This window comes from Olea europaea, unplaced genomic scaffold (genome assembly GCF_002742605.1).
Source record: "Olea europaea var. sylvestris unplaced genomic scaffold, O_europaea_v1 scaffold1354, whole genome shotgun sequence".
Lineage (NCBI taxonomy): Eukaryota > Viridiplantae > Streptophyta > Magnoliopsida > Lamiales > Oleaceae > Olea > Olea europaea.
The window spans coordinates 372977-386712 of NW_019231040.1; the positions used below are offsets into that span (position 1 = coordinate 372977).

At 35.6% G+C, this 13736-nt stretch overlaps 2 protein-coding genes across 2 annotated transcripts in view; both read left to right on the forward strand.

The window, feature by feature from the left end:
* LOC111375285 (cytochrome c oxidase assembly protein COX11, mitochondrial-like) overlaps positions 1-3105 on the forward strand; it is a 10747-nt gene extending 7642 nt beyond the window's left edge. Inside the window, exons 6-7 of the mRNA XM_022998089.1 lie at positions 2288-2368; positions 2451-3105. Coding sequence (XP_022853857.1) covers positions 2288-2368; positions 2451-2555 — 186 coding nt within the window. The 3' untranslated portion in view covers positions 2556-3105. The remainder of the gene's footprint in view (positions 1-2287; positions 2369-2450) is intronic.
* A 2490-nt stretch (positions 3106-5595) lies between these two features.
* On the forward strand, positions 5596-7657 carry LOC111375265 (protein TPX2-like). Its single transcript, XM_022998064.1, has 6 exons — positions 5596-5689; positions 5792-5887; positions 6465-6563; positions 6955-7014; positions 7098-7192; positions 7445-7657. The coding sequence occupies exons 1-6, from the start codon at positions 5654-5656 to the stop codon at positions 7518-7520; spliced, it is 462 nt and encodes a 153-aa protein (XP_022853832.1). The 5' UTR covers positions 5596-5653; the 3' UTR covers positions 7521-7657.
* Positions 7658-13736: the final 6079 nt, after the last annotated feature.

Genomic DNA, 13736 nt, shown 5'->3' on the forward strand with positions numbered 1-13736 from the left:
CCCTTCTCTTATGTGTTTTGTGTGACAAGAAGTATAAAATTGTCCATCGGTACATCAGTAGAGAAAGAGAAAGAGAGAACTCTTTTTTTATGAGAAAAGCAAGATGGACGGAACCAAATTAAAATGAGAATGGGGATTTTCTTATATGAGGGGGAATCCGTTAACTTAATATCTGAAAGTTATCAAGTGATAATATCCTTTCTGCACAGCCTTTTCTCCTTCCAAAAAAGTTTTATCTTGACTAAGGATTGCTTCAATCAACCTGTCCATATCTTTCTAGAAGCTATGCTTTTTGCAGATCATGCATGCTGACAACACTAATCGTCACCTCTACCAATGTCTACCTTATGCATCAAATGCAATTCCCTATACTTTTCATCCCTGCCGCTCCTCCATTTAGACTTATTTTAAATGATTGTTTCTATTATATTTCTGCTCTTTACTTGTACAATTCTTACTTGTAAAAGAAGTGCTCCCAGTTACCATCTCTACTGCCCATTTGACAATGTAAGCGACTTTACAATCAAGTTGATTCAAGACTTTATATGACAATATTATGAAATGACTTTTAACTAATGACAACTGGATTTTATTTTTTTTTAGTTTAATTAATATTAATAACTTTTTCCTTTTCTTGGAGAGTCGGCAAAGCCCTTAGCAACTATGCGACCCAATTATTCCATTTGCTAAGTTACCCTCTCTTATAATGAACCAACCCAAGTTTCAACATCAAGATCAAAGGAGTTGCATTGAGCTCTTGATAGAATCAATCTTGGTTGGATAATCTCTTCGAACAAAAATAAGACCTATGTTATTGGTTAAGGTGCAAGGATCTGGGCTATCTACCTTATTATTGGAGGATAAGATCTACACTCCCCTCCGTCCATTGGGTGTTGGAACTCTTCTGGACACCGGATGCACCTTGTCAAATATGGTGCATGTCCCAACTAACCGTTGCCCGCTTCTCACTATACCTTGGGCCCATTATGTGTGTTGCTAGTAGGGGATGCGCCCATTGGAACCTCCATCCATTGGGTGTTGGAACTCTTCTGGACACCGGATGCACCTTGTCACACGATGCACCTTGTCAAATATGGTGCATGTCCCAACTAACCGTTGCCCGCTTCTCACTATACCTTGGGCCCATTATGTGTGTTGCTAGTAGGGGATGCGCCCATTGGAATTTTTTATAGATCCGTGTTATCGATGTGACAGAATCATGAGATGGCTTTTAACTACCCGAAAATGGAACTTATTTTGTTTTAGATTGAAATTAACAATTTTTTCCTCGCCTTCGGAAGTCAGCAAAGTCCTTATTTAGCCTTGATGTGATCCAAATATCCTGTTTAGGGTTCACCTTGTTTTGGAGAAGTGGTAACATTTTTCAAGAAAGATTTCTCACTTACATTATTTGCAATTCAACTTTGAATTCACTATATGGCCCTGGATTGCCTATCATAAGTCTTTGCTTGCTGAATCTCTTTAAATACATATAGGTTATCAGGTTTAAGTACTGTAGTTGAGGGGTGAAACTTGAATGATAAATTAGTAAATGCAGTGAAATAACTGTACCAAAGTAGGACGGAATTTACCATTTCATTTTTAGTTTAGTTTCGTTTTGTTTTTTCCCCCTCTTGGGATAACCACTGGTTGATGATAGTCAAGAGATAAACTATATGACACTCTTACACTGCATTATCATGCTGTTTAGATTTGAGTTTAGACTCGTTTCAGAATAATGCTCATTTTCATTTGATTCTTTACTTTTCCTAGAGCAGTCCTTTAACTTCAGCTGTAGCTGCCAAATTTACAGCTAAGTACAAACTAGAACCTGAATTTCCAATTTGACTATGTTGGTATATCTACATTCTACACATTCCATGTGCATCATGATATTTGTGCTCCAGTGTATGGGTGTGGTCAATGCCTGTTTGTATTTTAGTGTATTAAATTATTGACGTGTCAGTATTTTGTTTGCTTGGAGTTTCTTGTTGACACCAAAAAATTTAAATGTAAATGCCGTGCTAGCTCAGTTGCGGTCGTTTGTATCCATGTGGTGTTCTGCATTGCCACTGCATGATGCAAAGATAGCAAGTCGCATGATTTGATGTTAAAAATAAAATCATCAGATCGGATCAATTAGGCATCAAGAATTCGTCCTGGGTTTGAAGTACTAGAGGGTAAAATGCATAGGGATAATCTTGAAACTTTATCCTTTCATATCAACCATTATACATTGATTAATGACTTCTGGAAAGCAAAGAATTGATTCGCAACACTTTTCCAGGCTGCAGTTTACTTCAACAAAATACAATGCTTTTGTTTTGAAGAGCAGCGACTTCTTCCTGGAGAGCAGATTGACATGCCTGTAAGTGGTGGTGTTTCAATTTCGAGGACAGATGGTGTTGCTCATTGATTTTTGTTACATGATTATACTTTTTAATCTGCAGGTCTTCTTTTATATAGACCCCGAGTTTGATAAAGATCCAAGAATGGACGGTATCAACAACTTGATTCTGTCTTATACATTTTTCAAGGTTTCTGAAGAAAACTAACGCTGCTTATGCTGAGTTTGATAAAGATCCAAGAATGGACGGTATCAACAACTTGATTCTGTCTTATACATTTTTCAAGGTTTCTGAAGAAAACTAACGCTGCTTATGCTGAGTTTGATAAAGATCCAAGAATGGACGATATCAACAACTTGATTCTGTTACATTTTTCAAGGTTTATGAAGAAAACTAACGCTGCTTATGCTGAGTTTGATAAAGATCCAAGAATGGACGATATCAACAACTTGATTCTGTTACATTTTTCAAGGTTTATGAAGAAAACTAACGCTGCTTATGCTGTCACAAAATATTTTCAGTGCGAAATTAGAGTTTCTTCTGGACATCTAAGGATATACATTCTTTGAGTTTAGTAAGAGGGGGGAATTTGAAGACTGTAAGAAGATGTTATGTGCTGTACTATATAATTAATGCTCCAAATTCAATAGATTTCCAGTAGCAAAAGGGTTGCTGAGTCTGTGTTTAACTGATGCCAAGTGATTTGAGTAAAAGCTGATGAACTGAGAGTAATTATTGTTTCTTTTCCCTTTGTCTATTCAGACTGGTATGAGTAACTCTATTCTTAATGTCTCGTGTGCAAGGATTAGGGGGTAGCAATGGGCCGGTCCGTAAAAGCTCGACTCGTGGGCTTCCTGGCCTCCTATCCACTTCCACACGCTGGCCCGTTGGCTCATCCATAGGGAATGGGGCTGACCTGAGCCTCAATTTCGACCATCTAAGTCTCAACTGCAAAGTGTTTAGACGTAAAAACAATTTAGATTTGAAAGCGTTATAGCTTTGACATGATTAGTTTTTATTATTACATCAGCATTCTCACATTTTTTTAATAAACACTTTTTCCCTTTTAAAGATCACTTATTTCAAGTTAATAATAAATATAATATAACCCTTGACTAGTTTATAACTTTGCCAAGAAGTTAGGTTAGGTCATTGCCAAAATGTAATGATTGAACCAAAATTTTAGCTTATTTTACCACTATTTTTCACATACCATTAGTCCTTTAAAAGCCTTAAAATTTGTTATTAAGATTACAAAAAGACTATCTGTTATTCACAATTTATTATTTTTTAAGGATTAATTAATCTCGTTGATTAGAAAGTCTTGAATGTACTAGCTCGAGGTATCATTAACTAAAGGTAGTAATCTTGATCAATTTCTAGTAAACAAAGGCGACAAATATTTGGCATCTTTTATTAAGTCGACATGGCTGAAAAAATAATTAAAGGCTTATTTATTCGGATCGTGACATGACAAGAGACGCAAATGAATCACAACAATGGATCTAATGTATTGTTCACTAACTTGAAACAGAAGCATTTGATGTTTTCAGAAGTAGGTTACTACTCGAATCGTGACCTAACTACTATATTAATAACCATATCATTTGACAAGAAGCCAAGAACTGCCAGAAATGAAAGATTACCTTCCAATTTCTTATTAACATAACAGACTTAACAAGAAATTTTTGATTATATGTCAGTTTAGTGCCAAAATCATCATTAAATCTCTGATGGATAGTGACAGAATGTCAAAAAAAGAAAAATGATGTAATTTCGCCTACCCACTCCACACTATTCAATCAAAGTGGGTTTATGATTATCTGCTTTTGTTATACCTGTTTTCTTTTTTTTCTTTCTTTTTTTTTTTTCCATAAAGTTTTTGTTTGCTTGAAAGCTTGTCAATTTTTTTATTTTTTTTAGCCATTCATTTAATTGAACCACAACTTCTATCTATTTTTTTTACCTCACAAATTAAGGGGATTCGCCATCTTTAATTAACTTTTAACAATATCAAACTTATTGTAAATTTTAAAGCGTGTTTGAAGAGAAGACCTAATATGATTTGACACAACTAAAGAAGTAAAATATGCATATGAAATTATCATGCAACGGTTAGGTCACAACTCACCTTTAAAATCGACTTGTAAGGGATGAATCGTATCTAAAGTGCTTATAACTTTCACGAACAATGTAGGATATAAATAAATTGACACTAAAGCAATGTAGGATAAAATTCAACAGGCATTACAGAACCAATCTTCTATTGGAATAGGGTGCCTACTCTAATTCTAATTGTAACAATCACTTTGAGTAGAACTTACTTTAAAACTGACTTGTAAAGGAGGGTGTCCAAAATGCTTATAAATCCATAATGAAGACGTTTCACAAATAATATGGAATATAACTAGATTGTTTTATTGGTGTCTTGTCTTGCCAAATCCAATCGTGCTTAACATTCCAAACGTACATGCCGTTAAAATTTCACACTTCTCCATTTTATGTATATACGTAGTTGAAAGTATTATCATGTTTGGTTAAGCTTAAATGTACTTATAGCAACCATGCTCATAAGCATGTTTTGACTGAATTGATAGAAGTATAATACAAGTAGGCCTACTTGTACCATATATAGAACAATAAGTCTACAATGGAAGGAAGAAGGTAATAATAGCGGTAAACTCTACGTACATTAAAATATGGTCAAAACAAGTTAGACAAATTATCTTATCTTTTTCTGAAAGTAGACTCTGGTCCATGTACACCTATACAATTTTGGTAGAGTTAACTGTCAAATTTTGTCTAGTATATATTTTCTTTAATTTTTACAGTGTCCACTTTACTAAACAACTTCAAATTAGAACTTGGACGGACCTCGGCCACTATTGGTGGTTCTTCAGTCAAGAAAATGATACAAATTACACACACTACATAAAGCAATTGACTAAGTTTTCACCCAATGCACAAAAATAAAATAAAATATAATGCATTGATGGCATGTTTAATTAATCTTGACTTAAAAAACAAGATTCCACTCAAAGCTCCCATTTTATTGTTTCTTTTTTCCATTTTTAATCCAAGCAAAGTGAACAGTTGAACAAATGATCTGAATTGTGTATATGAGAGGGAGATTTAATCAGAAAGTTTGGTGAAGAAGAGCATGCAAGTTCCTGAAGATGCTGGTGATGGAGCAACAGCAAGTGATTCCTCACAAATCTCCAAACCCCATAATATAAATATATCTTCATCTATACTTCAGCTTCATCGGTAATTACACTAAGTAAGCCATAATTAATTAAGGAGTGATGATGGAGAGCCCAAACAGGAAATCTTCTCAAAAGGTGAGTATTACTAATATGACCCATTGTTCTTGATTGTATGTTCTTTTAACTTTAAAGATTTAATCATCAAACACTTCACAATATTATTTGCTTGCTTTTAAGTTTGTGAAGAGTACTAGTTCACAGCCTGCAGCTCCATTAAGTACCAGAGGAGCAAAGAACAGCCCGCCTCGACGACCATTCAGCAGCCATTCTGGGGTAGGTTTTATGATTTTATGCGTAGTTAATTGAGCTATGATGGCACATTTGGTAGTCAGAAATAGCATTGGACAACATTACGAAAGAAAAACTTCGTTATAATGTCAAGTCTTGTTTACTCCAGCATAACAAACTGACATGAAAAAAATCTATGTATGTAATAAATAAGTGGGACTACTCATCAGGCTGAGGATTTTAGCAAAAGTTCTATGTTCTTTCTTAATAATCAAGACTCATCACAATAATGGAACACTTGACGTGATTTATTTGACAGAAATAAAGAATAAGAAAAGTTAAAATTTCGTCCATTAGGATCAGGTCATGTTGATTCTGCGCACCAAACTCATCCAAGTAGTTTAAAACTCACTATGAGCAGTTCCTTTCTTTCACACATCATCAGACTTTTACTCACAAGGAACCAGTTAAAATCGTCTGATTTATTACAAGATTCTTCAAATTTGTCAAGAATTCAAGAAGAATCAGTTGAGACAATAAATCATGGATGATCAAGAATAAGAGATAGTTAAGCAGTATCTCCTACACATCGCATAAAGAAAATTTTAACATTTGCCTGTAGGTTCTTCAAAAGCCTCTGATAAAAGAAAATACCAAGCCATTGGAAATCAAGCTCCGCACTCAGGAAAGAGCAACCAGGCGTGCACTGTTCAACTATACGGTACATATTCCACTAATCTACCACCTTTATAGCAAATAAGCATTAGATCGAGTGCATTGAGCATAAGCGAGGGACCTGTACTAGCTTATGTTAAAGGGATAAAATCATACATCGAATAAATATGAAAATATCGACCAACTTATAAGGGTTTGGGGTACTCCACTTAATTTTAAAATGGAACTTCAAGCCTTAATATGGTATGAGAGCTCATTAAGCTAAAACGAGAAATTTGATCTAATTAAGAAAAAAACAAATGAGCACGTGGAATTCAAGATTTATTTGATCAAATGAGTGACTTTTTAAGATGGAATTTTAAATCTTAATAGTGTGTGCAATGCTAGGGGAAAATATTGATGAGTATGTATATTTTTGTACTTCGGAACTAATACAGGTTGAAATCAAGCTGAGTATCATAGAGCAACAGAAGAGGCAAGTTGAGAAGCTGCTAAAGGTTTGTTACAAACTCATACTTGAAGGTCTTAAAAATCATATTTTTAAGTCAATTTAATGTAACAAAATGTTGATTTGAAGCAGACAATAGAGGAGGAAGAGGTTAGAATGCTAAGAAAGGAAATGATTCCAAGAGCTCAATTGATGCCGTTTTTTGATAGACCCTTCTGTCCACAAAGGTATCATATTTGTATTAACGAGCTAGGTGAACATGTAACTCACGGCTACATCTATTGTAAGATTAAAAATGATCTTATCTTCGACAACGACAATGGGCTTCCTTAGTGTATCCTTCCCACATCTAACTTTTTGCACGACACTCTTATGGACAAAAGTACAAAAACGAAGAGCAAGATTACAATGTGGAAAGGTGCACAAGTAAATTTTATCTTGTTAACATGCTAAAACAGTTTCTGTCATTTATTTTTCAGATCAACAAGGCCTTTGACAATTCCACGAGAGCCGAGTTGTTACCGCAAGAACTCCAGCTTCATCTCCTGCAGATAAACACATATTACAGTGTTTTAATACATTGAAGGCATGGATACAACTGATTAGCTCGTGTTTAATATAAAGAAGAAATGCTTCGGCATTTTAGATATGTTCCGAGTATTCATTTCTCTTTTTGGATCTATGAATTTTGTACTTTCATTAGCCCCACACACACACACACACATTAATTCAAAGAAAAATATTAACTACCAACGGTTATGTGTTTGTTTTTATTCCATCCTAAATTCAAAGGTTCAATATGTACAATTACAAGAATTTCCTCAACCATAAATAAGAATATCTAGTCTACCCTTTTACATTAGAAATGAAGTTTGCTTCCATTTTTAAGCTAAGCTGCGGTAGTATTCTCCACGCCCCCTCTCAAAAGAGAGAGTGATGAGTTTCTCTGCATCAAATCGAGTTTGTCTCCAACAAATGTTAAGTAGTCAACCATTTGACTGTGTGAAGGAATTGTAAACAATATAAACTAATTTGATTAATCAACCGAAGGAAGAGCAGAAGAAGAAGAACTAATTCTTGAGCCGTGTTCGGTAAAATTATATACCGCAAGTGCACAGGTACTTTCAAGTAATAAATTGGACTTATGAGTCCGAGTATTGATCCCTCGAAGAGTTTTTTTTTTTTTTTTTTTAAATTATACAATTTTTGACTCAATTTTAACAATTGAAACACACAATTAGATTTTATATGTGAAAAGGAAAGGAAAATGAATTTGAAAATCAGTTGAAATAACAATTATGAAAGAGAAGGAAATTTGACTTATAAATGAGTTGGGATTTACAATGTCACTTAACCGACGTTTCTTTAATATCGCAACAAATCGAAAATGCAAATTACCTCATTACATTGTTAGACCCGATTTTCCAAATTTAGTTAATTACCTCTCTCTAGTGAAATTGACTCTAATCGATTGATTTTACCTACTATATCTCTATATTGATAAAAACCCAACCGAACACATTAAATTGTGATGAAAATAACTCAATGGGTCACCTAGGGTTTGGAGTATATCTCTAACTCCTAAAATAACCTAAGGCATTAATTATTTGGTCAAGAATGCACAACAATCTCTCAATAGTTGCACAAACCACTCAATTCATTCATGTATTGGCCACATACATGAAGAAAATTTAAGCACAATAACATAGTAATTAAAATATTAAATGATGTATATTGGCATTAAAGAAACTTAGGTCAAGCTATATCATAAATCCCAACATTAAACATTTAGCCCATTGCAAAATAGAAGCACAAAAATGAAATAAAGAGAGAACTCATTACAAAATGAAGGTGATAATAGAAAAATACAAGATGGTAGAAGAAAATCGTCCCTTGAATATATTCTTGAAGAAATGAGGGATTGAAATCTTTAATAATCCTTGTAAACTCCCAAATTTTGCTAGAAATTCTCCCTTCTTCTTGCCTCTTCTCTCCTTGAAGGATTTTCTAAGTGTTCTCCTATAAGTCTTGCCCTAGAAGTGACCAACAAATGGGTATTTAAATGGCCCAAAATCGTCTTAAGTGAAATTGTGAAAGTGGTCCCGAATTTTAAGCAAAATAGGCAAAATTTGCCCAGCCGAAAAGCAGCACGTGAGTACGGGAATTTGTGGCGCGCGCGCACTGTTAGATGCTTTTGGCCTCGGGATATCATAAAGAGCATCCCGCGCGAGCACCATAGTGAGCCTGCGTACGAGCACGGGCTTTCTTCATTTCTTTTTTTCCAACTTAGTCCTCCATTCAATTGCACACAAGGTCCTCAAATTTGATCATGAACAACTTGGTCCTCAAAATTTGATTTTCATATCACATTGGCCCTCCAAAATTGCAACAATAGGTTTAAACTTTCAGCACTCGTACACTTTGGTCACCAAGTCATGTTTTGTACACTTTTGGTCCTTTCTTCCTTGATTTAGCTCTTTTCCCATCCAATTGGACTTTTGGCCTACAAAAACAATAATTACACAATTATAAAAATGAATCCACTCAATTTCATCAATAATTAGCTCGTTAAAGTGCCTAATAAATATGTAAAAACACACTTATCAAACACTCCCAAACTGAAGCTGCGTCTCGAGCAAGATTAACTCCTAATACAATCATGCAATACATACAAAGAACCAACAATATTGTATATCCCATCAATATAAACAAGAGTGTAAAATTGTGTAATCAATTCACATCGATGCTTCTGAATCCTGCTACCAAAAACAATGTAAACTTGTCCAATGCTTGATCGGTGTATGTGTGTGTATAGTCACTTTTAATCATCATCTAAATTATAAAACAATTATGAAGATGGAAAAATCTTCAAATTGGCCACAGCCCGACCCTTTGTGGTCAAATATATTCTTTCCTGCTCTTGAGATTCACATACTGAAATAGATATTTTTGTTCTCTCCCTAGGTCAACATCAAAGGGTTGCTATTCAATTACTCATTTCTTTTCCCGTTCTAGTTTGGTTGGGTCTAACCGGCAATCTCAACATGTAGTCATGTGATGATTCTCTACTAACGAGTGCTTTCGCATTCAAGCTTATACTAAGTAATTCAAACTCACTAGTTATCTAAGCCCAAATATCAAATACAATTGCACAATAATTTTTTTTTTAATTTAGCCAAATCTCATGTTTTACCTCACTTTCTTCTTGACCCTTGTAGTGAGCTTTAGGTCGATAACTCCTCGGTTGTTTAGGCCAAAGGGTACTGAGTTTTGAAATACCCTTACGGACTTAATAACTCGAGTAAAAAAGGCTACGAATGAGGCCCAAGATTCAACAAGTGCAATAACATTCTTTTTAAGCACAAACCAACACATAGGGCTTAGATCCCTAGCATATGGTCATTACCTAGCTTATACTTGGCAAAAGATACTCCACACAAATATTTTCAACATGTATGAAATCAACACACTTTTAGATAATATCTTTCACCGGTTCGACCACCCCCAAACTTAATTCATAAAATGGTGGAGTGATTGAGAGTATGATAGAAGTTTATGTGTAACTCACAACCTAGTTCTTCCAATTCAAAAATTTTCCATCAACCATTTCCACATCTAGACAATAACCAGTTGTGACTATTGTGCTCAAAGTGGTATAAAATCTCACATAGACAAGCAAATTTTCAAGATCGAAACAAATAGCATGATTGGACATAACTTATGAATTAATAACAATTTTAAACATCACATCAAATCATCAAAAGCCGACAAGGCTATCCAACACGCCAGTATCAACACCAATATAAGCACGATAAATATGCACAATATCCAATCAACATTTAACATCCCCAAACTTAACTTACACATCGTTCTCAATGTGTGCATAAATACAAAATAAGGAGAGAGGGTTGACGAAACTTCCCTAATTAGGTGTTTGTTGAAGGATGTTGTAGATGGAATTTTGGTTTATGACTTAGTGGACGGTGCACCCCCAAACTTGTTGAGATCTATGGGTGGCTAGGACTTCAAAAATTTTGACCTACAAAAGAATTTTATTAATTCAAAATATAATAACAAAAGTATTAAACACAAGTAACATAAACAAAAGTGTAAGGATAAGAAAGTTGGATTGCCTCCCAACAAGTGCATGGTTATAGTCCCTAGCTCGACTATAGGCCTTGTTCACTCCAAATTAGCAAGAGGAATGGAGGACTTCTCCTTAGAAAAATCACCTCCAAAGTAGGGTTTCAACCGTTGCCCGTTAACCTTAAACTTTCCCTTTTCTTCATGATGATGTTCAACTGCTCCATGTGGAAAAATTTTAGCATTGGTGAAAGGACACGACCATCTCGAGCGGAGCTTTCCAGGAAACAATCGGAGTCGAGAATTTTAGAAAAGAACTTGTTGCCCAACAAAGAAGTCGCATTTCATAATGTGTTTGTCATGCCATTTCTTTGTCTTTTCTTTGTAAATTTGAGCATTCTCGTAAGAGTCAAGGCGGGCTTCATCAATTTCATTCAATTGGAGCAATCTTTTCTCACTGGCCAATTTCACATCAAAATTCAAAGCTTTTATTGCCTAATAAAATCGATGCTCAAGTTCTACTGGGCGGTAACAAGCTTTCCCAAACAAAAGACAATAGGGAGCCATACCAATGGGCGTTTTGAACGCGGTATGATAAGCCCATAATGTATCATCCAATTTTTTGGACCAATCTTTTCTAGAAGCACTCACCGTCAATTCAAGAATCCTCTTCAACACCCGATTCGAAATTTCAACTTGACCACTAGTTTGGGGATGATAGGGAGTGGCCGCACGATGCTTTACTCCATATTTGGTCAATACTAAGTCGAAGAGGTGATTGCAAAAATGTTTACCTCCATCACTAATGATAGCTCGGGGGTGCCATAGCGAGAGAAAAGATTTTTCTTTAAAATGTTTACTACCACCCGAGCATCATTAGTGGGCAAAGCCACCGCTTCTACTCACTTTGACACATAATCAACCGCCACCAATATGTATTGATTTGAGAATGAAGGAGGAAAAGGTCCCATGAAATCAATACCCCATACATAAAAAAATTCACCTCTACTATAGAATTCAAAGACATTTCATTTCGGTTGGAAATATTACTACTGCGTTGGCATTTGTCGCACTTCGAGACAAGAGTGTGAGCATCTTTGAATAATGTCGGCCAATAAAAATCGGACTGAAGTACATTTGATGCGGTTTTCACGGCCTCAAAGTGACCACCATAGGGTGGGGAATGACATTGTTCAAGGATTTGCTCCATTTCATCTTCTGGCACACATCTCCGAATAATTTGATCCGGGCCCTATTTGAAAAATAAAGGATTGTCCCAAAAATAATGCTTGATATCGGCAAAGAACTTCTTCCTTTATTGGCAAGAGAGATCCGGGAGAGTGATGCCTCCAACAAGAAAGTTCACATGGTCCGCATACCATGGTATATAGGTGGCTTGTAGAAGATGCATAATTTGCAAGAGTTGTTCATCGGGAAATACCTCATTTATCTCCCCATCCACCACCTCTTTGGTTTGCTCAAGTCGAGATAGATGATCGGCAACAACTTTTTCGATCCCTTTTTTATCGTGAATTTCCAAGTCAAACTCTTGTAGAAGAAGGACCCATCTAATTAACCAAGGCTTGACATCTTTCTTTGCTAGCAAATACTTGAGGGTCAAGTGGTCCTTGCAAAAAATCACGTTTGATCCAATGAGGTAAGATCGAAATTTATCAAATGCAAATACCACTGCGAGCATCTCTTTTTCAATAATGGCATAGTTCAGTTGAACATCGGTCAAAATCCGGCTAGCATAGTAAATAACATGCAAGATTTTATCTCTCGTTTACCCCAAATGAAGCGTTCTTCTCAAGTAAGGAGCAAAGTGGCTTTGTGATCTTCTTGAAGTCCTTGATAAACCTCCTATAAAATTCGGCATGTCCTAAAAAACTCATTATCCCTTTTAATCAAGGTAGGTGAAGGTAATTTCTCAATTACTTGGATTTTTGCTTTGTTAACCTCTATCCTTTTACGTGAAATCCGATGGTCGAGAACTATGCCTTCCTGGACCATGAGATGACATTTTTCCCAATTAAGTATTGTCGAAGAATATAGCCATCATACACCTTTGGAGAGCGACGGGTGCATTGCAAAGGCCAAAGTCATCCTTATGATATACAAATGTACCATATGGGCATGTGAAGGTAGTTTTCTCTTGATCCTCTGGGACTACAAGAATTTGATTATAGCCTGAATACCCATCCAAAATATAATAATGAGAATACCCCACTAACTGCTCAAGTATTTGATCAATAAAAGGAAGAGGAAAGTGATCTTTCCTTGTAGCCTTGTTAAGCTTGCGGTAATCTATGCATTTTCAGCCGATCACGGGTCTAGTAGGTATAAGCTCATTATCCTCATTTTTCACAACCGTGACACCTCATGTCTTTGGCACCACTTGAATGGGGCTCACACATGCACTATCTAAAATCAGATAAATAATGCCCGCATCAAGCCACTTTACCAACTCGGCTCTTACCACTTTTTTCATGTTGGGGTTCAACCGCCTTTGTTGCTCCACTGATGGTTTGAAATCATCCTCCATAAGGATTTTGTACATGCATAGTGAAGAACTAATTCCCCTAATGTCTATAATAGTCCAACCAATGGCTCCCTTGTGCTCCCTCAACACCCGAAGTAACTTTTCTTCCTCCAATTCATTTAAGGAATTAACAATGATAACCAGAA

Bases quoted from the DNA above. Each gene is read 5' to 3' on its own strand.
- LOC111375265 (XM_022998064.1), top strand. From the start codon at position 5,654: ATGATGGAGAGCCCAAACAGGAAATCTTCTCAAAAG. The intron at 5,690-5,791 runs GTGAGTATTACT...CTTGCTTTTAAG, and splicing joins ACAGGAAATCTTCTCAAAAG to TTTGTGAAGAGTACTAGTTC. The intron at 7,015-7,097 runs GTTTGTTACAAA...GATTTGAAGCAG, and splicing joins AAGTTGAGAAGCTGCTAAAG to ACAATAGAGGAGGAAGAGGT.